The sequence below is a fragment of the Oncorhynchus kisutch genome, linkage group LG10, assembly GCF_002021735.2.
Source record: "Oncorhynchus kisutch isolate 150728-3 linkage group LG10, Okis_V2, whole genome shotgun sequence".
NCBI lineage: Eukaryota > Metazoa > Chordata > Actinopteri > Salmoniformes > Salmonidae > Oncorhynchus > Oncorhynchus kisutch.
The window spans coordinates 45563247-45586642 of NC_034183.2; the positions used below are offsets into that span (position 1 = coordinate 45563247).

The window sequence follows — 23396 nt, forward strand, 5'->3', positions numbered from 1 at the left end:
CTCTCACACTCGGTCTCACTCACTCTCACACACTCGGTCTCACTCACTCTCACACACTCGGTCTCTCTCTCTCTCACACTCGGTCTCTCTCTCTCTCACACTCGGTCTCTCTCTCTCTCACACTCGGTCTCTCTCTCTCACACTCGGTCTCACTCACTCTCACACACTCGGTCTCACTCACTCTCACACACTCGGTCTCACTCACTCTCACACACTCGGTCTCACTCACTCTCACACACTCGGTCTCACTCACTCTCACACAGTCGGTCTCACTCACTCTCACACAGTCGGTCTCACTCACTCTCACACAGTCGGTCTCTCTCTCACACACACTCGGTCTCTCTCTCTCACGCACTCGGTCTCTCTCTCACGCACTCGGTCTCTCTCTCTCGCACTCTGTCTCTCTCTCTCGCACACTCGGTCTCTCTCTCTCTCGCACACTCGGTCTCTCTCTCTCGCACACTCAGTCTCTCTCTCTCGCACACTCGGTCTCACTCTCACACACTCGGTCTCACTCTCACACACTCGGTCTCTCTCTCGCTCACACACTCGGTCTCTCTCTCGCTCACACACTCGGTCTCTCTCTCGCTCACACACTCGGTCTCTCTCGCTCACACACTCTGTCTCTCTCTCTCACACACTCGGTCTCTCTCTCTCACACACTCGGTCTCTCTCTCTCACACACTCGGTCTCTCTCTCTCACACACTCGGTCTCTCTCTCTCACACACTCGGTCTCTCTCACACTCGGTCTCTCTCTCTCACACACTCGGTCTCTCTCTCTCACACACTCGGTCTCTCTCTCTCACACACTCGGTCTCTCTCTCACATACTCGGTCTCTCTCACACTCGGTCTCTCTCACACTCGGTCTCTCTCACACTCGGTCTCTCTCACACTCGGTCTCTCTCACACTCGGTCTCTCTCACACTCGGTCTCTCTCTCTCTCTCTCTCTCTCTCACACTCGGTCTCTCTCTCTCTCTCTCTCTCTCTCTCTCACACTCGGTCTCTCTCACACTCTGTCTCTCTCTCTCTCACACTCGGTCTCTCTCTCTCTCACACTCGGTCTCTCTCTCTCTCACACTCGGTCTCTCTCTCTCTCACACTCGGTCTCTCACACTCTCACACTCGGTCTCACTCACTCTCACACACTCGGTCTCTCTCTCTCTCTCACACTCGGTCTCTCTCTCTCTCTCTCACACTCGGTCTCTCTCTCTCACACTCGGTCTCTCTGTCTCACACTCGGTCTCACTCACTCTCACACTCGGTCTCACTCACTCTCACACTCGGTCTCACTCACTCTCACACACTCGGTCTCACTCACTCACACACACTCGGTCTCACTCACTCGGTCTCACTCACTCTCACACACTCGGTCTCACTCTCTCTCACACTCGGTCTCACTCACTCTCACACACTCTGTCTCACTCACTCTCACACACTCGGTCTCACTCACTCTCACACACTCGGTCTCACTCCCTCTCACACACTCGGTCTCACTCACTCTCACACACTCGGTCTCACTCACTCTCACACACTCGGTCTCACTCACTCTCACACACTCGGTCTCACTCACTCTCACACACTCGGTCTCACTCTCACACACTCGGTCTCACTCTCACACACTCGGTCTCACTCCCTCTCACACACTCGGTCTCACTCACTCTAACACAATTGGTCTCTTTCTGTGGAGTCTGGTCTCACTTACACACAGTCAGAGATGGGGGTTGATGGAGAGTCAAGGTGGCGCGTGGGGATGACATCACAGACTGTGGGCCGGCTGCTTGCCCTGTCCCGGCCTGCGAAGAATGACCCAACGAAAACACAATAACAGAGACAGCCAATCAGAGCTCTGGAAGACACAGGAGAGGGGAGGAGGAAGGGGAGGGACAGAAGGAAGGGTGTAGAAGGAGAGGAGGTAGAGTGCTATGGCCTAGGGGCAGAGGGTAGTAGGGGCAAGGGGTTGATTTGGAATTGTGTGTGAAGGGAAAGTGGGGGGGGGCAGTTGTGTTTTAAGGAGCAGGGGTGTATGGGTGGGAGCATCAGTGCAAATTGATGGGACCAGCCATGCGGAGCCACTCCAGTGTGTGTGTGCGCATGTAAGCACGCATGCTGTAGTGCAGGGACGTCGCTAGGCAACCGTTTCATAGCATCTTAAACGTCTAACCGGGTAAGCACTAGGACGTGGGGGAGGCTGCTGCTGGCGCTAGTGACCGTTAGGTCTACTTGTAGCTAACATTTTGGCTACTTCTGTGGCTTGAGACTGCTAGCTAACAGTAAACAGACGGGAAAAGGCTCTGACAGGACGGATTCATGCAGATAGGCTACAATGTGAATTTGTGGTAACTTAGAGAGTATTCGCTACTATAGACTTTGGTCATAATCATAGCTTTGTTTACCAACACGTTTTTATGTGAGGCTGCCTGTAAGTTACAGTGTAACAGAGCTAGCTAACGGTAACGTTAACAGTGTCTTTTAAAATCGGCATAAGTTGTGGCGATGATATCTAATTAACGTTGTATTTAATGTAGTTTTGCCATCTGTGCCAGGCTATAAAGTTGAATTAAATGTTGTTCCATGTGTCTGAATTATCGGGTACATTTTTTTGCAACAATTAACAAAAGGGTGACATTTAAATAAAGATATTTTTCTATTGGTATAATATGACCTGCATGTCTTGCCATTTCTCGCTCTCTCAAAATAAAATCCCCAAAGTATCGTGGCTACATAGTACAGCCATTTTTGCACCTTTTGTTGGTGTTGGATGGATGGGGACAGAGGACTTTAATTTTTTCATTTGGAGAGAATTTAAGCCATATTAGATCAGTGTCTAACACAAACTATGAGACAGATATACTTTTAGCCAACCTTGACCAAAAATAACCTTATTTTGATAGATTTTTGCACCCGTTATTACTCTAAAAATACATGATAAAAATACGTTTTGGGGCCATAAAAAAAATCCTGGGGGGGGGGGGGGGGTGCCCAGACCCCCCTAAAAGTGGCTTAGCCCCCCTATCCATTAATCTCTAGTGACATCCCTGCTGTAGTGGACACAGCATGAGGATGCAAAGCAGCTAGTCTTATGTTATAATGACATTGGCAGAAACATCATGCAGTGGCCATGTTTTAGCACACACATTACTTATGGCCTGTACACACACACACACACACACACACACACACACGATCTTCAATGGGATGACACACACGCACACTGTATCGATTCACTTGCGTAATAGCATAGTGTAAGCCAATCATAATGCATAAAACACACACACCAGACATACAACATTCATACAACACCCAAGACTTGCCTTTAGAGGCCAGTGTAAACCCAGTGCAGTTTCATCCTAGTGGAACATCCTGTGACCTTTCACTCCTGACCTGTTACCTGGCTGCCGGACGGCGGTGGCTCCCACAAAGCTGATGAGGGTGACATCCGAGGCACCCCCAGACTCCAGGGGGATTGGGTGAACCCGGAAGTGCTCCAGCATGTCGAATATGGACTGGAACCACAGGTGCTGCACCCGGCACTGGCCGTCCTCGTTCAGAGACAGACGCAGGTGCTGCAGGGGACAGAGAGAAGGGAGAGAGAGGGAAGAGAAGTATGGAGAGAGAGAGTTGAAAAGGGAGGTATGGGGGAGAGAGAGAGAATGAGAAGGGGGATAGAGGGAAGGAGTAGAAGGGGGAGAGACAAAAGAAGGGAGAAGAGAGGGGGATATGGGTTAGCCCTGGATGCAACTTAGGTGTGATCTCGCTCTCTGTGGCCGATGTGAGCAAAACGTTTCAACAGGTTAACAATCACAAGGCCGATGGGCCAGATGGAATACCACTGCGCGTCCTCAAAGACTGCGCAGACCTCGTTCCAGTCTGTCATCCCAACATGTTTCAAGCTGACCTTCATTTTCACTGTTCCAAAGAGCTCCAAAGTAACCTGCCTAAATGACTATCACACTGTATAACACGCATCTGTAATTATCACGTGCTTTGAAAGGCTGGTCGTGACAAACATCAACATCATCATCCCAGACACCCTAAACCCACTCCAATACACAGATGACACAATCTCAATTGCACTTCACACTGCCCCCTCCCACCTGGACAAGAGGGGAAATAACTATGTGAGAATGGGCTACAGCTCAACGTTCAACACCATAGTCCCCTCCAAGCTCATCACCAAGCTAAAGACCCTGGGACTGAACCCCTCCCTCTGCAACTGGATCCTGGACTTCCTGACAGACCGGCCCCAGGTGGTGAGGTTAGGCAACAACACCTCTACCATGCTGACCCTCAACACGGGGGCCCCTCAGGGGTGTGTACTTAGTCCCCTCCTGTACTCCCTGTTCAACCACGACTGTATGGCCACGCACGACTAAAAAACAAACAACAAGATTGCTGATGACGCAGCGGTGGTAGGCCTGATCACCGACAGCGATAAGTCAGTCTACAAGGAGGAGGTCAGAGAACTGGCAGGACAACGACCTCCCCCTCAACGTCAGTAAGACTAAGGAGCTGATTGTGGACTACAAGAGAAAGAGGGGCGAGCACGTCCCCCATCCATCAGGCTGTTGCGAAGCGGGTCGAGAGGTTCAAGTTCATTGGTGCTATCGAGAGCATTTTGACTGGCTGCATCACCGCTTGATATGGCAAATGCACAAAGCGCTACAGAGGGCGTTGCGGACAGCCCAGTACATCACTGGGGCCAAACTCCCTGCCATCCAGGACCTCTAAACCAGACAAGTGTCCGAGGAAGGCCGGAAAAATTGCTAAAGACTCCAGCCACCAAAGTCATAGACTGTTCTCTCTGCTAACCATCCAGCAAACAGTATCAGAACATTGGCTCTCGGACGAACAGGCTCAGAGAAAGCTTTTACCACCAAGCCACAACACTGTTAAATAGCCAGACTGCAAAAAAATAGCCAATTAATGGCACCCAAACTAAATGCGATGCCTGTATCATGACTCGTTTTACTGTGGATATCGAATCCTTGTACCTGTCTCCTCCAGCATCTTCATAAGGTCCTTTGCTGTTGTTCTGGGATTGATTTGCACTTTTCGCACAGAAGTACGTTCATCTCTAGGAGACAGAAAGCGTCTCCTTCCTGAGCGGTATGACGGCTGCGTGGTCCCATGGTGTTTATACTTGCGTACTATTGTTTGTACAGATGAACGTGGTACCTTCAGGCGTTTGGAAATTGCTCCCAAGAATAAACCAGACTTGTGGAGGTCTACAATTTTCTTTCTGAGGTCTTGGCTGATTTCTTTTGATTTTCCAATGATGTCGAGCAAAGAGGCACTGAGTTTGAAGGTAGGCCTTAAAATACATGCACAGGTACACCTCCAATTGACTCAAATGATGTCAATTAGCCTATCAGAAGCATCTAAAGCCATTTAATCATTTTCTGAAATTTTCCAAGCTGTTTAAAGGCACCGTCAACTTAGTGTATGTAAACGTCTGACCCAATGGAATTGTGATACAGTGAATTCATCTGTAAACAATTGTTGGAAAAATTACCTGTGTCATGCAAAAACTAGATGTCCTAACTGACTTGCCTAAACTATAGTTTGTTGAAAAGAAATTTGTGGAGTGGTTGAAAAACAAGTTTTAATGACTCCAACCTAAGTGTATGTAAACTTCTGACTTCAACTGTATATATTAACTAAGCAAAGAAAGAAACGTCCTCTCACTGTCAACTTAACATGTGTAAATATTTGTATGGCCATAAGATTCAACAACTGAGACATAAACTGAACAAGTTCCACAGACATGTGACTAACAGAAATTAAATAATATGTCCCTGAACAAAGTGGGATCGAAATCAAAAGTAACAGTCAGTATCTGGTGTGGCCACCAGCTGCATTAAGTACTGCAGTGCATCTCCTCCTCATGGACTGCCCCAGATTTGCCAGTTCTTGCTGTGAGATGTTACCCAAGTCTTCCACCAAGGTACCTGCCAGTTCCCGGACATTTCTGGGGCGAATGGCCCTAGCCCTCACCCTCCGATCCATCAGATCCCAGATGGGATTGAGATCTGGGCTCTTTGCTGGCCATGGCAGAACACTGACATTCCTGTCTTGCAGGAAATCACGCACAGAACGAGCAGTATGGCTGGTGGCATTGTCATGCTGGAGGGTCATGTCAGGATGAGTCTGCAGGAAGGGTACCACATGAGGGATAAGGATGTCTTCCCTGTAACGCACAGCATTGAGATCGCCTGCAATGACAACAAGCTCAGTCCGATGATGCTGTAACACACCGCCCCAGACCCTCCACCTCCAAATCGATCCCGCTACAGAGCACAGGCCTCAGAGTAACGCTCATTTCTTCGGTGATAAACTAGAATCCGATCATCCCCCCTGGTGAGACAAAACCGCTACTCGTCAGTGAAGAGCAGTTTTTGCCAGTCCTGTCTGGTTCAGTGACGGTGAGTTTGTGCCCATAGGCGACGTCGTTACCGGTGATGTCTGGTGAGGACCTGCCTTACAACAGGCCTACAAACCCTCAGTACAGCCTTTCTCAGCCTATTGCGGACAGTCTGAGCACTGATGGAGGGATTGTGCATTCCTGGTGTAACTCGGGCAGTTGTTGTTGCCATCCTGTACCTGTCCCGCATGTGTGATGTTCGGATGTACCGATCCTGTGCAGGTGTTGTTACACGTGGTCTGCCACTGCGAGGACGATCAGCTGTATGTATATGTGTGTGTATGTATATATATATATATATAGTGCCTTGCGAAAGTATTCGGCCCCCTTGAACTTTGCGACCTTTTGCCACATTTCAGGCTTCAAACATAAAGATATAAAACTGTATTTTTTTCTGAAGAATCAACAACAAGTGGGACACAATCATGAAGTGGAACGACATTTATTGGATATTTCAAACTTTTTTAACAATCAAAAACTGAAAAATTGGGCGTGCAAAATTATTCAGCCCCTTTACTTTCAGTGCAGCAAACTCTCTCCAGAAGTTCAGTGAGGATCTCTGAATGATCCAATGTTGACCTAAAGGACTAATGATGATAAATACAATCCACCTGTGTGTAATCAAGTCTCCGTATAAATGCACCTGCACTGTGATAGTCTCAGAGGTCCGTTAAAAGCGCAGAGAGCATCATGAAGAACAAGGAACACACCAGGCAGGTCCGAGATACTGTTGTGAAGAAGTTTAAAGCCGGATTTGGATACAAAAAGATTTCCCAAGCTTTAAACATCCCAAGGAGCACTGTGCAAGCGATAATATTGAAATGGAAGGACTATCAGACCACTGCAAATTTACCAAGACCTGGCCGTCCCTCTAAACTTGCAGCTCATACAAGGAGAAGACTGATCAGAGATGCAGCCAAGAGGCCCATGATCACTCTGGATGAACTGCAGAGATCTACAGCTGAGGTGGGAGACTCTGTCCATAGGACAACAATCAGTCGTATATTGCACAAATCTGGCCTTTATGGAAGAGTGGCAAGAAGAAAGCCAAAGATATCCATAAAAAGTGTTGTTTATAGTTTGCCACAAGCCACCTGGGAGACACACCAAACAGGTGGAAGAAGGTGCTCTGGTCAGATGAAACCAAAATTGAACTTTTTGTCAACAATGCAAAACGTTATGTTTGGCGTAACACAGCCCATCACCCTGAACACACCATCCCCACTGTCAAACATGGTGGTGGCAGCATCATGGTTTGGGCCTGCTTTTCTTCAGCAGGGACAGGGAAGATGGTTAGAATTGATGGGAAGATGGATGGAGCCAAATACAGGACCATTCTGGAAGAAAACCTGATGGAGTCTGCAAAAGACCTGAGACTGGGACGGAGATTTGTCTTCCAACAAGACAATGATCCAAAACATAAAGCAAAATCTACAATGGAATGGTTCAAAAATAAACATATCCAGGTGTTAGAATGGCCAAGTCAAAGTCCAGACCTGAATCCAATCGAGAATCTGTGGAAAGAACTGAAAACTGCTGTTCACAAATGCTCTCCATCCAACCTCACTGAGCTCGAGCTGTTTTGCAAGGAGGAATGGGAAAAAATGTCAGTCTCTCGATGTGCAAAACTGATAGAGATATACCCCAAGCGACTTACAGCTATAATCGCAGCAAAAGGTGGCGCTACAAAGTATTAACTTAAGGGGGCTGAATAATTTTGCACGCCCAATTTTTCAGTTTTTGATTTGTTAAAAAAGTTTGAAATATCCAATAAATGTCGTTCCACTTCATGATTGTGTCCCACTTGTTGTTGATTCTTCACAAAAAAATACAGTTTTATATCTTTATGTTTGAAGCCTGAAATGTGGCAAAAGGTCGCAAAGTTCAAGGGGGCCGAATACTTTCGCAAGGCACTGTATATATATATATATATATATATATATACACATACACACACACACACACACACACTACATTGACACTCCCACACGAAACCAAAACACACACACATTCAGTACGTACGCACACACACAGAACACCTACACGCAGACCGACAACACAAACGCACAAGCATAACTTGCTGCGGCTGCTCTGTTCTTTATTTTACTCTAAGTATTACTCTTATATCTATCCTGATGCCTAGTCACTTTACCCTGCCTTCATGTACATATCTACCTCAAACACCTCATACCTCTGCACTTTGATCTGGTACTGGTACTCCCTGTATTCTCCCTCCATTCTTGAGCATTTTATTGCATTCCTCTTTTTGGTTTTAAAAATGCTGCATTTTGGGAAGGGCTCGTAAGCAAGCATTTCACGGTAAAGTCCACACCAGCTGTACTTGGTGCATGTGATGAATAAAATCTGATTAGATTTGACACACACTCTCCCTCTCCCGTCTCTTGTACCTTGGCCTTGCCCTGGAAGTTGAAGGTGAGGACGTACTCCCCGCGGCGCGTCTCGCTCTGGCGCACAAGGAAGACGCCGTGGCTGGCCATACCCCCCGCCAGCACCAGCTGGGCCGCCTTGAGGCGCGACAACGTCCCGTGGAACCACTGGCACTCGCTCAGAGGGTGCTCCACCGCCTCCACCACGTCTGAGAACAAGAAGGAGCCTGGGAGGTGAGGAGGGATGAGGGGAAGGATGGATGAGGGGAGGAGGAATTTGGGGAGTGATGAAAAGATTAGACAAAAAAAAGGACTTGCTCTGTACATTCTGGTGTGTATGTGTGTTTGTGCAAGCGTTTGCGTGTGTGCGCGAACTGCGTAAGTAGCAGCCTTCACCTGTGGCATCTGGCGTCTCCGCAAATGGTGTACCCAGGCCGGCTCCGCCCCCACGTCCGTCTGATTCGTCCAGAGGGGCGCGGGGCGGTAACTCTGGGGGGCGTGGGTCCATCAGCGGGGAAGAGCCGCCCACACCTCCATAACACACTGCAACAGGACAGGAGCAAAAACATCAGTCTTATTATTTAAGCAGACGTCTTATTCTTGTACTTTCAAATAGCAACGGAACGTTGGACACATAGTTAAAACAACATTTGTCGTCTCGCTTTCTGTATCAGGTGTTAAGTGTTCGAACTATATATTTGTAAAGCTGCAAAGAAATGGTGAAACACAGGGAAATCGTCACACAACGATCCCAAATGGGCTCCTAGATCCTATCCCGTGCAGTCATATTTGAAAAGATGGGATAGGTTAGGAATATGGTCGTAGATCCTCACCTTATGCTACATGTCTGCTGTTTGTAGGTTCTTACAGATTAAGTGTCAAAGGCAGTGGTCACCAACCTTTTCTGAGCCACGTTGACTTTCAAAATCGCATGCCGAGATCTACAGCGCAGATCTGTTTCTAAACATCTTTTTTTTATGGAAGCCTATGCAACATTTACCAAATAAAAACAGTTCTGTATGAATGAGGTTTATTGCAGACGGCCTGTAATGGAGGCCACCCAAGCAGTGGAAGTTTCAGTAAGGAGGCAGACACTTCGATACGGGGCAAACTTAGAATGAGGTTGTTTATTTACAGCGGTGAGTTAAAGCCACCGGAAAACTGTACACTATGTACAAACAAAAATAACAAACATAACAAAAACTGGACAGGGCCATAAACTGGAAAATGTATCAAATAGTAAGTTGAGCTAAAAAGAAACCAAGCTTCAATCAATAATTGAAAATATAGCATTCAACCAGCATGGCAACCTTACCCTTGTCCTGTCTGGCCAACAATGAAATGGCCGAGTTTCAAGTACAATTCCCATCAGGTCTCACCTTGGACCTTACCATTTTAGACCAATCACAAATCAATGGTAACAATTATCTTACATAAAGGCCTGAACAGCACAATAAACATATACTGAACAAAAAAATAAACGCAACATGTAAAGTGTTGGTCCCATTTCTTGAGCTGACTGCAGGAATGTCCACCAGAGCTGTTTACAGAGAATGTCATGTTCATTTCTCTACCATAAGCCACCTCCAACACCTCTACATCCGGCTTCTACATCTGCGGGATCATCTGAAACCAACCACGCGGGCAACTGATGAAACTGTGGGTTAGCACAACCAAAGAATTTCTGCACAACCTGTCAGAACCCGTCTAAGGGAAGCTCATCTGCATGCTCGTTGTCCTCACCAGGGTCTTGATCCGACTGCAATGGGCAAATGCTCACCTTCGATGGCCACTTGAGAAGTGTGCTCTTCACGGATGAAACCCAGTTTTAACTGTACCGGGCAGATGGCAAACAGCGTGTATGGCGTCGTATGGGTGAGCAGTTTGCCTCAGCGTCAGATGCCATGGCGTTGTTGTGAACAGAGTGCTCCATGGTGGCGGTGGGGTTATGGTATGGGCAGGGTAAGCTACAAACAATGAAGACAATTGCATTTTATTGATGGCAATTTGAATGCACAGATATACTGTGACGAGATCCTTAGACGAGATCCTGAGGCCCATTGTCGTGCCATTCATCCGCCGCCATCACCTCATGTTTCAGCATGATAATGCACGGCCCCATGTCGCAGGCTCTGTACACAATTCCAGAAAGATGAAAATTTCCCCTTTCTTCCATGACCTGCATACTCACCAGACATGTCACCCACTGAACATATTTGGGATGCTCTGGGTTGATGTGTACGACAGCGTGTTCCAGTTCCCTCCAATATCCAGCAACTTCGCACATCATTGAAGAGGAGTGGAACAACATTCCACAGGACACAATCAACAGTCTGATCAACTCTGCAAAGGAGATGTGTCTCCCTGCATGCGGCAAATGGTGGTCACACCAGATACTGACTGGTTTTCTGATCTGTGACCAACAGATGCATATCTGTATTCCCAGTCATGTGAAATCCATAGATTATGGCCTAATGAATTCATTTCAATTGACTGATTGCCTTATATGAACTGTAACTAAGTAAAATCTTTGAAATGGTTGCATTCATATTTTTGTTCAGTGTATTTAGGCAATGAATCAAATATTCCTAAATACAAATACATTTCAATAAATTGTTCAGGACCCTGCATAAAGCATACACCCCCCCCGGTATTCAACCACATACTGGAACCCTGGATAATTAGAGCTCCTGAACACAGTTCTGTTTGACAATCTAATACTGTAACACCAATGAGGTGGAAGAGGACAGAATATCCCGAAAATGTGATCGTGATAGCAGCAGGGGCTGCTTGATGGTGGTGAGATGAGACACGCGGTAAGATGGCAGACAAGAAAGAAAGAAAAAAATCTCCTGAGTGAATATGGACTGGAGGATCTCACAGAATGTTTGGAAGAGCTTGAGGAGGAAATTGAACGTGACAAGAGTGAGGATGAATTAACTGTGGTGGCAGGTGCAGGGATGACTGCTGAGAAGAAAATGAGTATAGAAGGGAAGCAGTGCGGTGAGGAAGGTCGGCGTCAAGTCCATCAGAAACCCTTGTCCTGAGGATGATAAGGATGATTCTGGCCCAGTGGGAGTGAGATTTTGTAGAGCGAATGGATCCTTGTATTTTGGCTGATCCGTATGTGGCGTCAGGTTGGGGACTGTTTAGTTGTTGAAGGTAACTCGGAGTGGACTCGTGATGATTTATTGCATTTCCTCCACCCAGAGAGAGTGGGCACTCCGGATTAGCATTAAGTGTTGAGGAGGAGCAGTTGAAATTGAAGATTCCCCCCGGTGTCTAACGCCCGCCGTTTGGTGAGTGGTAGATCCAGTGGGGATCACCGAGCGTGGGGAAACGGAGAAGACATTGTCTGTCATGCTGAGTTTTGATGCAGAGTCTTGGCCAGATAAGGTCGTGGAAGGAAGTGTCAATTAACCCCATGAGAGCTTTTGTTCCCAAAAATACAACAGTGTTAAAGGTGTCAAGTCTATGGGCCATGTCGCAGCAGTGTGTCGGAGGGAGATGCCTAGATCTGACAAGTGTGCAGGCGGGCATGAGACGAAGCAATGCGTGGTATCGGTGGAGAAAGTCATGTGTGTGTTAAGTTGTGGGGGATGGTCATGAGGCTGGAGATCGGAGGTGTCCGGCGAGAGAACGGGAGATTCAGGTTGCCAGGGTTAGAGTAGTACAGAAAGTGTCATACGCTGAAGCAGTAACATAAGAAAAGGCAGATAAGAAACATTAAATGCAGCGCAACAAAACAAATGATTGCTGCCAAAACCAAAATGAGAATGCCGGCTGAACTCACAACCTGCGTTTCTCTCCACAGGCTACATCGGCAGCACCAAAAGGACAAGGCATCATACACATACTGTATTCAATAAAGAAATGTGCATTTCGTAAACCCACAAACCGTTTCCATGTCTGGTTGTATCTGCATCTGATGGTCAGTCTCAGCGGATGGAGGGGAGAGAGAGAGCAGCAGAGGGTCCTCCTCTCACGGTCCCTCGATCTCTCCTTTTCCTCCGGTGAGACTGACCAGAGAGAGGGGGACACAGTCTGATGACCAACCCCGAGTCGCACCACATTATTTCTGCCTCATGCGCAAATTGTTCCTATGACCAGAGAAAGTTAAATATTAGTCTGCATTAGAATAGACACGACGAGCCGTTAATAATAAAAACGCAACGCCCATCGATACACTTGGCTACTCATTCACTGCAGCTGCAGTGCTGGTTGTAGTGTGAGTGTAAGTAGGAAGAAGTGCATTTGATGTTTGTTTTTTTAAGTGTTGAATTACACTGCTCCCCAAAAAAAAGGGAACACGTCCCTAGGAGGGGTGCGTCACTTGAGTGGGTTGAGTCACTGATGTGATCTTCCTGTCTGGGTTGGCGCCCCCCCTTGGGTTGTGCCGTGGCGGAGATCTTTGTGGGCTATACTCGGCCTTGTCTCAGGATGATAAGTTGGTGATTGTAGATATCCATCTAGTGGTGTGGGGTCTGTGTTTTGGTAAAGTGGGTGGGGTTATATCCTTCCTGTTTGGCCCTGTCCGGGGGTGCCCTCGGATGGGGCCATAGTGTCTCCTGACCCCTCCTGTCTCAGCCTCCAGTATTTATGCTGCAGTAGTTTATGTGTCGGGGGGCTAGGGTCAGTTTGTTATATCTGGAGTACTTCTCCTGTCCTATTCGGTGTCCTGTGTGAACTTAAGTGTGCTCTTTCTAACTCTCTCTTTCTTTCTCTCTCTCAGAGGACCTGAGCCCTAGGACCATGACTCAGGACTACCTGACATGATGACTCCTTGCTGTCCCCAGTCCACCTGGCCGTGCTGCTGCTCCAGTTTCAACTGTTCTGCCTTATTATTATTTGACCATGCTGGTCATTTATGAACATTTTGGCCATGTTCTGTTATAATCTCCACCCAGCACAGCCAGAAGAGGACTGGCCACCCCATATAGCCTGGTTCCTCTCTAGGTTTCTTCATAGGTTTTGGCCTTTCTAGGGAGTTTTTCCTAGCCACCGTGCTTCTACACCTGCATTGCTTGCTGTTTGGGGTTTTAGGCTGGGTTTCTGTACAGCACTTTGAGATATCAGCTGATGTACGAAGGGCTATATAAATACATTTGATTTGATTTGATTTAAGAACACATTCTTACTTTCAATGACGGCCTAGGAACGGTGGGTTAACTGCCTCATTCAGGGGCAGAACGACAGATTTTCACCTTGTCAGCTGGGGGGATCCAATCTTGCAACTTTACAGTTAACTAGTCCAACGCAATAACGACCTGCCTCTCTCTCGTTGCACTCCACAAGGAGACTAGTCCAACACTCTTACCACCTGATTACATTGCACTCCACGAGGAGACTGCCTGTTAGGCGAATGCAGTAAGCCAAGGTAATTTGCTAGCTAGCATTAAACTTATCTTATAAAAAACAATCAATCATAATCACTAGTTAACTACACATGGTTGATGATATTACTAGATATTATCTAGCGTGTCCTGCGTTGCATTTAATCTGACTGAGCATACAAGCATACAAGTATCTAAGTATCTGACTGAGCGGTGGTAGGCAGAAACAGGCGCGTAAACATTCATTCAAACAGTACTTCCGTGCGTTTTGCCAGCAGCTCTTCGTTGTGCATCAAGCATTGCGCTGTTGATGACTTTAAGCCTTTCAACTCCCGAGATGAGGCTGGTGTAACCCGAAGTGAAATGGCTAGCTAGTTAGCGCGCACTAATAGCATTTCAAACATCACTCGCTCTGAGCCTTCTAGTAAGTTGATCCCCTTGCTCTGCATGGGTAACGCTTCGATGGTGGCTGTTGTCGTTGTGTTGCTGGTTCGAGCCCAGGGAGGAGCGAGGAGAGGGACGGAAGCTATACTGTTACACTGGCAATACTAAAGTGCCTATAAGAACATCTAATAGTCAAAGGTTAATGAAATACAAATGGATAGTCCTAGAATTCCTATAATAACTACAGGCTAAAACTTCTTACCTGGGAATATTGAAGACTCATGTTAAAAGGAACCACCAGCTTTCATATGTTCTCATGTTCTGAGCAAGGAACTGAAACGTTAGCTTTCTTACATAGCACATATTGCACTTTTACTTTCTTCTCCAACACTTTGTTTTTGCATTATTTAAACCAAATTGAACATGTTTCATTATTTACTTGAGGCTAAATTGATTTTATTGATGTATTATATTAAGTTAAAATAAGTGTTCATTCAGTATTGGGAGCTACCGATTGGCCAGCGCAGTAGGCACACTTGATTTAGCTCTACAGGTCTGCCGGGTAGGCAGAGTTTGTTCCTTCAGACAAACGAAATGGTTCAAAATGGGAACACTTTGCCTACCCAGCACACAGGGCAGCTGAATCAAGTGCATTTACCACCAACAGCTCAAGGCAACAAAAAAACAATAAAAAAGAGGAGCGCAAAGAAATGTTCGGCGATCGACTAGGAATGCCTAGTTGACTACGACTGCGATTAACTGGTTGGTATATACTGGTCTAAGAGTAGTGGCTTGGGGAGGTGTCATGGGGTCGATTTGGGATTTGGCATGCCCCACTCACCTTGAGAGAGACGGTCACTGAATTCTGGCGTTCCACTAATGTCCATGGGTCCCCCACACACAGCTTCTATGTCCTCCTGTTCACTGTAGAGTCAAGATACACAAAACTTGTTCTAGGTGGGATGTCGCTCCTACTTCTGTTGACCTCATCAATAGTTGACCGACAGTGAATACAAGAATATACATAGTCCCTCTTAACTCACTCACTGCCCCCCCCCCCTAATCACTGACTTGAAAGAAAACTCATATTACTTAACACACAATTTGCTTACCTGATACATATACCGTTCCTGATGTCACTCAACCAGGCTCTCATCTGCACAGCATCTCGCGTCTCAATCACATACTGCACCTGTCCCTCCAACTGACAGAGAGAAAGATAGGGTTAGCGAGAGAGTGAGAATGGGGGCAACAGAGAGAGGGGGTGAGAGAGGGAGGGAGGTGAGAAAAAGAGGGCGAGAGAAAGAGAGGGGGTGAGAGACAGATAGGGTGAGAGAGAGACAGGGGGGTGAGAGAGGGAGGGGGGTGCGAAAAAGAGAGGGTGAGAGAAAGAGAGGGTGAGAGAAAGAGAGAGAGGGGGCGACAGAGGGGGGTGAGAGAAAGCGAGCGAGCGAAATACAAGTCAGTCTACAGATGCAAGCTGAACAGGAGCTGACTACCTGAATTAAATGAACTGAGAGAACAAGAAAGGGGATTTGAAAAAATAAGGAAATGAAAGGATGGACAGATCAGAGTGTTTACCTGCAGGAGGAAGGTGTTCTCCTTATCAGGCACCTCCAGGGCTGTGGTGCTCCTCACATCCACAATAGAGCAGCATGGGATAGTCAGCCTGGGCTTGGAGGACTGAGAAACAGGGGGAAAGAGAAGAACATTGAATAAATAAGACACCATCTATGCGCTCAGAGAAATTGTGCAATTTTCACATTTTGACAGATCATTAATTTCCAAGCATTACAAAGGAGCATGTTGACAGGTTGTCATGCCTTTCAGTGTTACATCAAGGATACACAATCTACCCTGATGCCTCCAACCCCCCACCTACTGGTGAGCCAGGCCCAGCCAATCAGAATGAGTTTTTCCCCCAAAAAAGGGCTTTATTATAGACAGATATACTCCTCAGCATCACAACCGCAGGAGGTGGTCTGCGGTTGTGAGGCCGGTTGGACGTACTGCCAAATTCTCTAAAACGACGTTGAAGGCGACTTATGGTAGTGAAATTAACATTAATTCTCTGGCAACAGCTCTGGTGGAGCATGCCAATTGCACACACCCTCAAAACTTGAGACATCTGTGGCATTGTGTTGTGTGACAAAACTGCACATTTTAGAGTGGCCTTTTATCCCTAGCACAAGGTTCACCTGTGTAATGATCATGCTGTTTAATCAGCTTCTTGATATGCCACAACCTGGTCAGGTGGATGGATTATCTTGGCAAAGGAGAAACGCTCACTAACATGGATACAAACTAATTTGTGCACAAAATTTGAGAGAAATAATTGTTTTGTGCTTATGTAACTTTCTGGTATCTTTCTGGCATGTACATGTTGAGTTTATATTTTTGTTAGGTTTTGCCACAATATATTGAAAAAGTGTTTTAATAACTCAATTACTAATCTACTACCTTCCCTGAAAATCCCACCCCCAATAATTCCTTAACAGGTCTAAAAACCCTACCAATCCTGTGACTCTCACAAATATCCAGCTCCTCCCCTGACAATCCCACTCACAATGATTGACAGGCTAAACTGTTAAGAATGTGGCCAGGATTTCAAATGACAATGAGGAACTTAAATCGAAAATGGGAGGAATAATATAGTTTTACCCAATAAGGATTTGAATGAAAATGTTGTACTTTGTATGTTAAGAATAAGCATTGTTAAATTTCACAATAAGTTTTAATTTTTTTTGTCACAAATAATGCGATCACAATAATGTTGTACGATTACAAACATGAACTTTATCTTCCCCAAAAAATTCTCAATATGGCAGTGTTATCTGTTAGGGCATTAAACTGTCAACTTAAAAACAACAAAATGGAGTTTTGCATTTAAATTTCATCATTGATTATGTTCACGTAAAAACAATATAGCAAGCGTATTATTAATGTATCATTATCAAATATGATTTTTTGGGGGGCAGCTATATACACCGAGTATATCAAACATTAAGAACACCTTCCTAATATTGAGTTGCACAGGGCAGGTCTCACACTCACTTTAGGCGGGATGAAGAACTCCAGATAGTACTCCTCGCCCCGCTCCCCCTCCTTGTCCCTCTCCCTCAGGACCAGTCGGCACTTGTGCCAACGACCGCCCCTCCAGCCCACAGTGCCCCCAGGGACGAGAGGCTGCACTGCGGCTGTTTGAGCAGCATTAGCGGTGGACGAGGTGTTGTTTAAGCCGGTGCCAGCGTTGTTGTGTTCTTGTGTGCCGTGGTGCAGCAGGCCAAAGGAAAAGCCAGGGAAACCACCGTGGCTCCCGGCAAACTCATCTGGCATGGAGGAGCTGATGCTGACTCCTCCCTCCCTCACCAGCCGGCCCGTCTTCCTCAGGGTGGTGCTGCTGCTGCTGCTGGGGGGCAGGCCGGAGGAAGGCGACACCACGGCCGAAGTGGGTGCTGAGGAGAGAACGGGGGGTGGGGAGCGAGACAGACGCAACTTCTCCAGCCGGTGGCTCCACTTCTCCTTCTCTCCCCCCTCGCCATTGCTCCGCCGGCGGTCCCGCGCTTCCAACAACGAGAGGGAGGTGGCACTGCTGGAGGAAGACGGGGGCAGGGAGGAGGAGGAGGAGTGGGGGAGGGAGAGGGGCAGGGAGAGAGAGACAGGCATGGAGGAGGTGGGAGTCGGGGGCTGAGTGCCAGAGTTCCTCTTGGAGGAAGAGCCGGTGGCAGCGTCTTGGACCCCCATTGTGTAGCTGTAGCTGGAGGGCAACTGGGAGGAGCTCTGTGGGGAGTCGCTGGATGAGCTGCGCCAGTGCAGGATGCCCCGGACACTACCCCGCACGCTGCGCCCAACACTCCGCAGAGAGAAGCGCTTCTTCAGTTTGGTTTTGGACTGGCTTCCTGTCGAGGCCGGTGTGGCGTTACCCTTGGAGCGGGGAGGGGGTGTGTCGGAGCAAGGGGAGGCAGGCGTTTGGGGCATGTGGGAGGGGTCTTCATTGTCCAAGCAAACTTCCAGATCTGCCTCACCCTCATCTAGCTCCACCTCCTCCTCCATGACCGTTACGCCCGCCCAGCTATCCTCCTCTTCCTCAGCCGTTGTTTCTCCATTGCCCGGGCAGACGCCAGGGAAGTGTTTAACAGTAACTGGGGCACCCCTCTCTTCCCGCCCGCCATTGTTTCCTCCTCCCACTGAGGAGGAGCAGGAGGAGGAGGAAGATGGGGGGAGGACCGTTGTGACAGCATAGGAATCTTGAAATTGGTCCCCACTTCGGGTTTCCAACACCAGGCGTGTGGAGGCTGGCTTGGGCAGAGCTCGCACCGGGTTGGCTGGGGCACAGGCGTGGTAGCAGGATCCCTCGGTGATGGGAGGGGGAGAGACCGCCTCCTCTTCCAGGGAGGTGGCGTCTAATTGGGGAGCCCAGCTCCCTGCCTCCATCCCGGGGGCTGTACCCGGCGCCCCGGCCACCCCCTCCAGTTCGCTCTGGAAATGTCGGACAAAGCGGTCAGTGAAGCGGCGACAGAAGGCGGCAGCAGAGTCGGGGGAGTAGTGCGGGTTCTCCAGGAGGAACGCCCGGAAGTGGCGGGCAAAGTCCCCGGCCGCCATGCGGGCATGCAGCTCACAGAACTCTGTCCAGCTCAGGCAGGGGGAGGGCGTGGGGGTGTCCGAGAGCGAGGAGGGGTGAGGCTGGGCCAAGGGAGGTGGCCGAGGGAACAGTGGCAACAGGGAGGGGGATGGAGGGGACGGGGAGGGGGAGGGGGACGGGGGCAGGGTAGAGGAGTTGGCTGCCCGCAGGCTAGGCGGGGTTAAAAGAGATCCGTTCATTCTACCAGGAGGGAGTGGAGGGGGGGCTGATTGGTTTATCACTTAAGGTTGACTAATGAAATCTGCACAGCTCATCGAGGCTAATATACAAATGGGTGGGAATTCAAGTACCGTACTACACCAGGCATAGAGTAGATTCACCCCCATTTAAAACCTTCAGCTAAAAGACTACCGTAACAGACTGATGAGCACAGACAGAGAAGAGGTAGAAATATAGGGTGTCTGTCTCTGTGCAACATGCTTTCATACATTTAAAAAGGTCTATGATAAAAGACCGGGAGGAAAAAGGGAGGAGTCAGGGAGGATGTATAGGACAAAGGGGCAAGGTAAATTAGGTGAGGTTCACAAGTGGCCGTCCTGCTTACGGTCCACCACACATCCACAAGAACACAACTGCAGCCTGTGAAAACAATACAAGCACAATCAAATGGTGACATCACATTTACCTGTTACATATGTTCTCCAGATCCATAACAAACTCTATTATGATCTACAATATCTAATCAACTGTGTAACTAATACAAATACCACTAGCACCGGTTGCCACCTCTAGTTGTTGTCTGTTAGACTAGTGGTCACAACAGTTGTGTCAAGTGTCACTGATTTAAATTGAGTCGATACTTTACATCCACAAAAACAACAAATTTATTAGCAACCCGTTTGACTGACAGCCCATTCAATTAGGTAGCTAGAGATCTTCACATAACGGTACTTAGGTAGCTAGGTATGGTGAAAATCCACAAACTGATTTGTCAGTGTTCAGATAAGTAGCCGCGTAATCACTTTGACATACTGTAGCAAATCCAAAGATAGCGTGGCAAAGCTAACTATCTACCTTGATGACGAAAAAAAAATACCTTGCTGCTAGATTATTGTAGCAAGCTAGTTACACTACCTAGCTAGTTTGCAAACTGGCGCTGGATGTAAACAATCCAGAGAGCCTGGTTGGTACTAACGTTACTGGCTAACGCAGTTAGCTGGAATTCACAAACCATTGTCGGCCTCGTCAGAAACTCGAGGCCAGTGCTTGATTGCTAAAATAACACAAAGGAGAGACAGTTCACTAACTAGATAGCTAATATTACAGAGTAATGCGTGGGCATGGCAACATAACAGACAGTGTGGTCATGTTAGCTTAGCTAACGTTAACTAGCAACAAGAGCCAGCACATCGCGTGATAAACAATCTAGTAAGCGTTACTGCGCTAGCTAGCTAACGTTCGCTAACTAGCGACCCACCACAGCTAGCTAGTAACGCCACCCATCTTCTGAACAGAACCATGTTAGCTAACTAAATAAAAAAGCACAAGCTTGAAGCAGTTAGCTAACTAGCCAATATTCAACAATGAAGCTAAAATGTAAGCCTAGCTAGCGGTTTTAATTCAATAACAGCGGTTTAGCCAGCTAACCGTAGCTAGCTAGGCTATGGCTATTATCATTGAATAAGGGGTGCTAGCTAATTGAAGTAATGTTATGTTTACCCACTTGTACACGCGTGTCTTCAAAATAGTGACCACTTTACAGTTAGCTAGTTAAATCGTAACTTGTGCCTCCCAGATGTGCTACTACAGCCGACAGGCGAATCGCTATAGCTAACGTCAATATGTGGCTAGCTATTATTATTAGCTAGCCAGCTATTAATAAAATAACTAATTTAGCAATCTTGCGTTGGCTTACATTACAATTCGTTCATATGTCCGCGATATAATTGTCGTTTTATAACAGTTGTGGCTAACATATGAATATTTCTGCGCTCCCTATCTCTCGCGATATAGTGGGAGAGAGAGGATGGGCAGCGGGAGGTGAAAGTAGACTAACCAGGAGGAGTTGCAATAGTCTGTTTGAGTCCCTGGATGGTGGGGAAATGGAGGGGTTACTAAAAACATTTCGAAATTCATTAAATGAGTGTTGGTCTCATACTGAACTACCACGCTATCTATTTTTACAAAATGTTTACAACAAGCCTATATAATTGCATATCATTTCAAATGTTTTTGTACTACTTGCATCGTACTAACTTGCATTGTTCCCCCTTTATGCTGCTGCTGCTGCTACTCTCTGTTATTATCTATTTATCTATGCATACGTTTAATAACTCTACCCACATGTACATATTACCTCAATTACCTCGACTAACCGGTGCCCCCCGCACATTGACGCTGTACCCCCTGTATATAGCCTCACTATTGTTATTGTACTGCTGCTCTTTAATGATTTGTTACTTTTATTTCTTCATTTTTACTTAAAAACACATTGTTGGTTAAGGGCTTGTAAGTAAGCATTTCACTGTAAGGTATACTGCACCTGTTGTATTCGGTGCATGTGACAAATAAAATTAGATTTGAATTCAAATATATCCTTAAAGAGACTGGTAAACTATTTATTTCAAACTAGCTGAATAGATCCATGATTGCTGTAGACTATAGTAGGCCTACATGCAGCATTTCTGTGTCAGTGGCCACATGAGCACATAGGCCTACTGCTGTGCTTGGTGTTGGTGTTGTCTTTATAGCTTGCTTTCAGTGTTGTGTTGTTTATACACAGTGTGTACTTACTGTCAATTTTTATCTCAATATTCCTTTCTGCGTAACAATTAAGTTCCTTACTGTGATTGTTTTCCAATAAAGTTGTCTAAAATAGAGGAATGCACTACAATAGAATAGCATTGAATAGACTAAAATAGAATAGAGAAGGATTAGCAGGTGTGTTCATAATTTGTCTTTCATTAAAAAAAATGTATACTGGAAATCTTAAATACTCTGGCTTTGATTGATTGTGATGATTGATTTGATGATTGTGGACTACAGGAAAAGGAGGAACGAGCACGCCCCCATTCTCATCGACGGGGCTTTAGTGGAGCAGGTTGAGAGCTTCAAGTTCCTTGGTGTCCACATCAACAACAAACTATCATGGTCCAAACACACCAAGACAGTTGCGAAGAGGGCACGACAACGCCTTTTCCCCCTCAGGAGACTGAAAAGATGTGCCATGGGTCCTCAGATCCTCAAAAAGTTATACAGCTGCACCACTGAGAGCATCCTGACTGGTTGCATCACCGCCTGGTATTACAACTGATCGGCCTCCGACCGCAAGGCACTACAGAGTGTAGTACGTACGGCCCAGTACATCACTGGGGCCAAGACTCCTGCCATCCAGTACCTCTATACCAGGCAGTGTCAGAGGAAGGCCCTAAAAATTGTCAAAGACTCCAGCCACCCTAGTCATAGACTGTTCTACTGCACAGCAAAGGGTACCGGAGTGCCAAGTCTAGGTCCAAAAGGCTTCTTAACAGCTTCCATCCCCAAGCCATAAGACCCCTGAACAGCTAATAAAATGGCTACCCAGACATTGTCCTCCCACCCCCTCTTTATGCTCCTGCTACTCTCTGTTTATTATCTATGCATAGTCACTTTAACTGTATGTAACAGGGTTGGTTATGTTTCCACTTGCCTCTAAAGAAATGTGTATTTAATGTTCAAGCATTGTTATTGGTTGGTTCAATTCTGATGACAATAGGTGTAGAAAAGGCCCATGGAGTTGGTGGAATAATCCTTTAATTCATTGCCATTTACTCAGCTGGGCCAGGGGCGCTTTAATTAGGTCAGGTGGAAACGTCCAACAGATCTCAAGGAAATTGCCATGGCCTGATCTCGCTGCTTTCTCTTCCTTAACTCCATCTGATCCAGAAGTTCTGTGCGTCCATGAATCCACCACAGACCACTCAGTAAATATACCACTTTATGGTTAAAGGAATTCCTGCCTCAGTCTCATCCATTCCTCTGTCACCTGACACGTGACCACCTGTTCACCTTCACTGTCAGTCATCCTACATGTCCAGCTACCCACACAGATTCCACTAATCTTTCAATTGGCATGTTGTTATTGGCCCCGCTTGCAGATGGGGGAGATGGCGAATGTCAGGTCTCCCCAGTATGAACATGTGATGCAAGGGGTAGGTCAACGTTCTGAATACTGTTTTCTATTTTTATATTTTACAATGTGTACAAGTTTGCTGTACATTGCTGATTTATACATGTGTGGGTATATG

The 23396-nt window shown here is 46.9% G+C and overlaps 1 protein-coding gene across 2 annotated transcripts; it reads right to left on the bottom strand.

Annotated features, from left to right (window-relative positions):
* Nucleotides 1–1588: 1588 nt before the first annotated feature.
* Nucleotides 1589–21155, bottom strand: LOC109897235 (SH2B adapter protein 1-like). 2 transcript variants are annotated; one of them, XM_031833761.1, is made up of 9 exons: nucleotides 21026–21155; nucleotides 17583–19749; nucleotides 16110–16211; nucleotides 15641–15732; nucleotides 15370–15452; nucleotides 9208–9354; nucleotides 8833–9038; nucleotides 3392–3566; nucleotides 1589–1796 (listed from the first exon to the last, which is right to left on the bottom strand). In XM_031833761.1, the coding sequence occupies exons 2-9, from the start codon at nucleotides 19347–19349 to the stop codon at nucleotides 1702–1704; spliced, it is 2667 nt and encodes an 888-aa protein (XP_031689621.1). In that variant the 5' UTR covers nucleotides 19350–19749; nucleotides 21026–21155; the 3' UTR covers nucleotides 1589–1701. The 2 variants fall into 2 exon arrangements, with proteins under 2 accessions (XP_031689621.1, XP_031689620.1); XM_031833760.1 differs by lacking the exon at nucleotides 21026–21155 and adding an exon at nucleotides 20834–21019.
* Nucleotides 21156–23396: the final 2241 nt, after the last annotated feature.

Excerpts from the sequence above, each read along its gene's own strand:
- LOC109897235 (XM_031833761.1), bottom strand. The coding sequence starts at position 19,349 with ATGAACGGATCTCTTTTAACCCCGCCTAGCCTGCGGGCAGCCAACTCC. Across the intron at positions 15,453-15,640 it reads AGGAACGGTATATGTATCAG|TGAACAGGAGGACATAGAAG; the intron begins GTAAGCAAATTG and ends TTGACTCTACAG. Across the intron at positions 3,567-8,832 it reads ACTTCCAGGGCAAGGCCAAG|CACCTGCGTCTGTCTCTGAA; the intron begins GTACAAGAGACG and ends TGTCCCCTGCAG.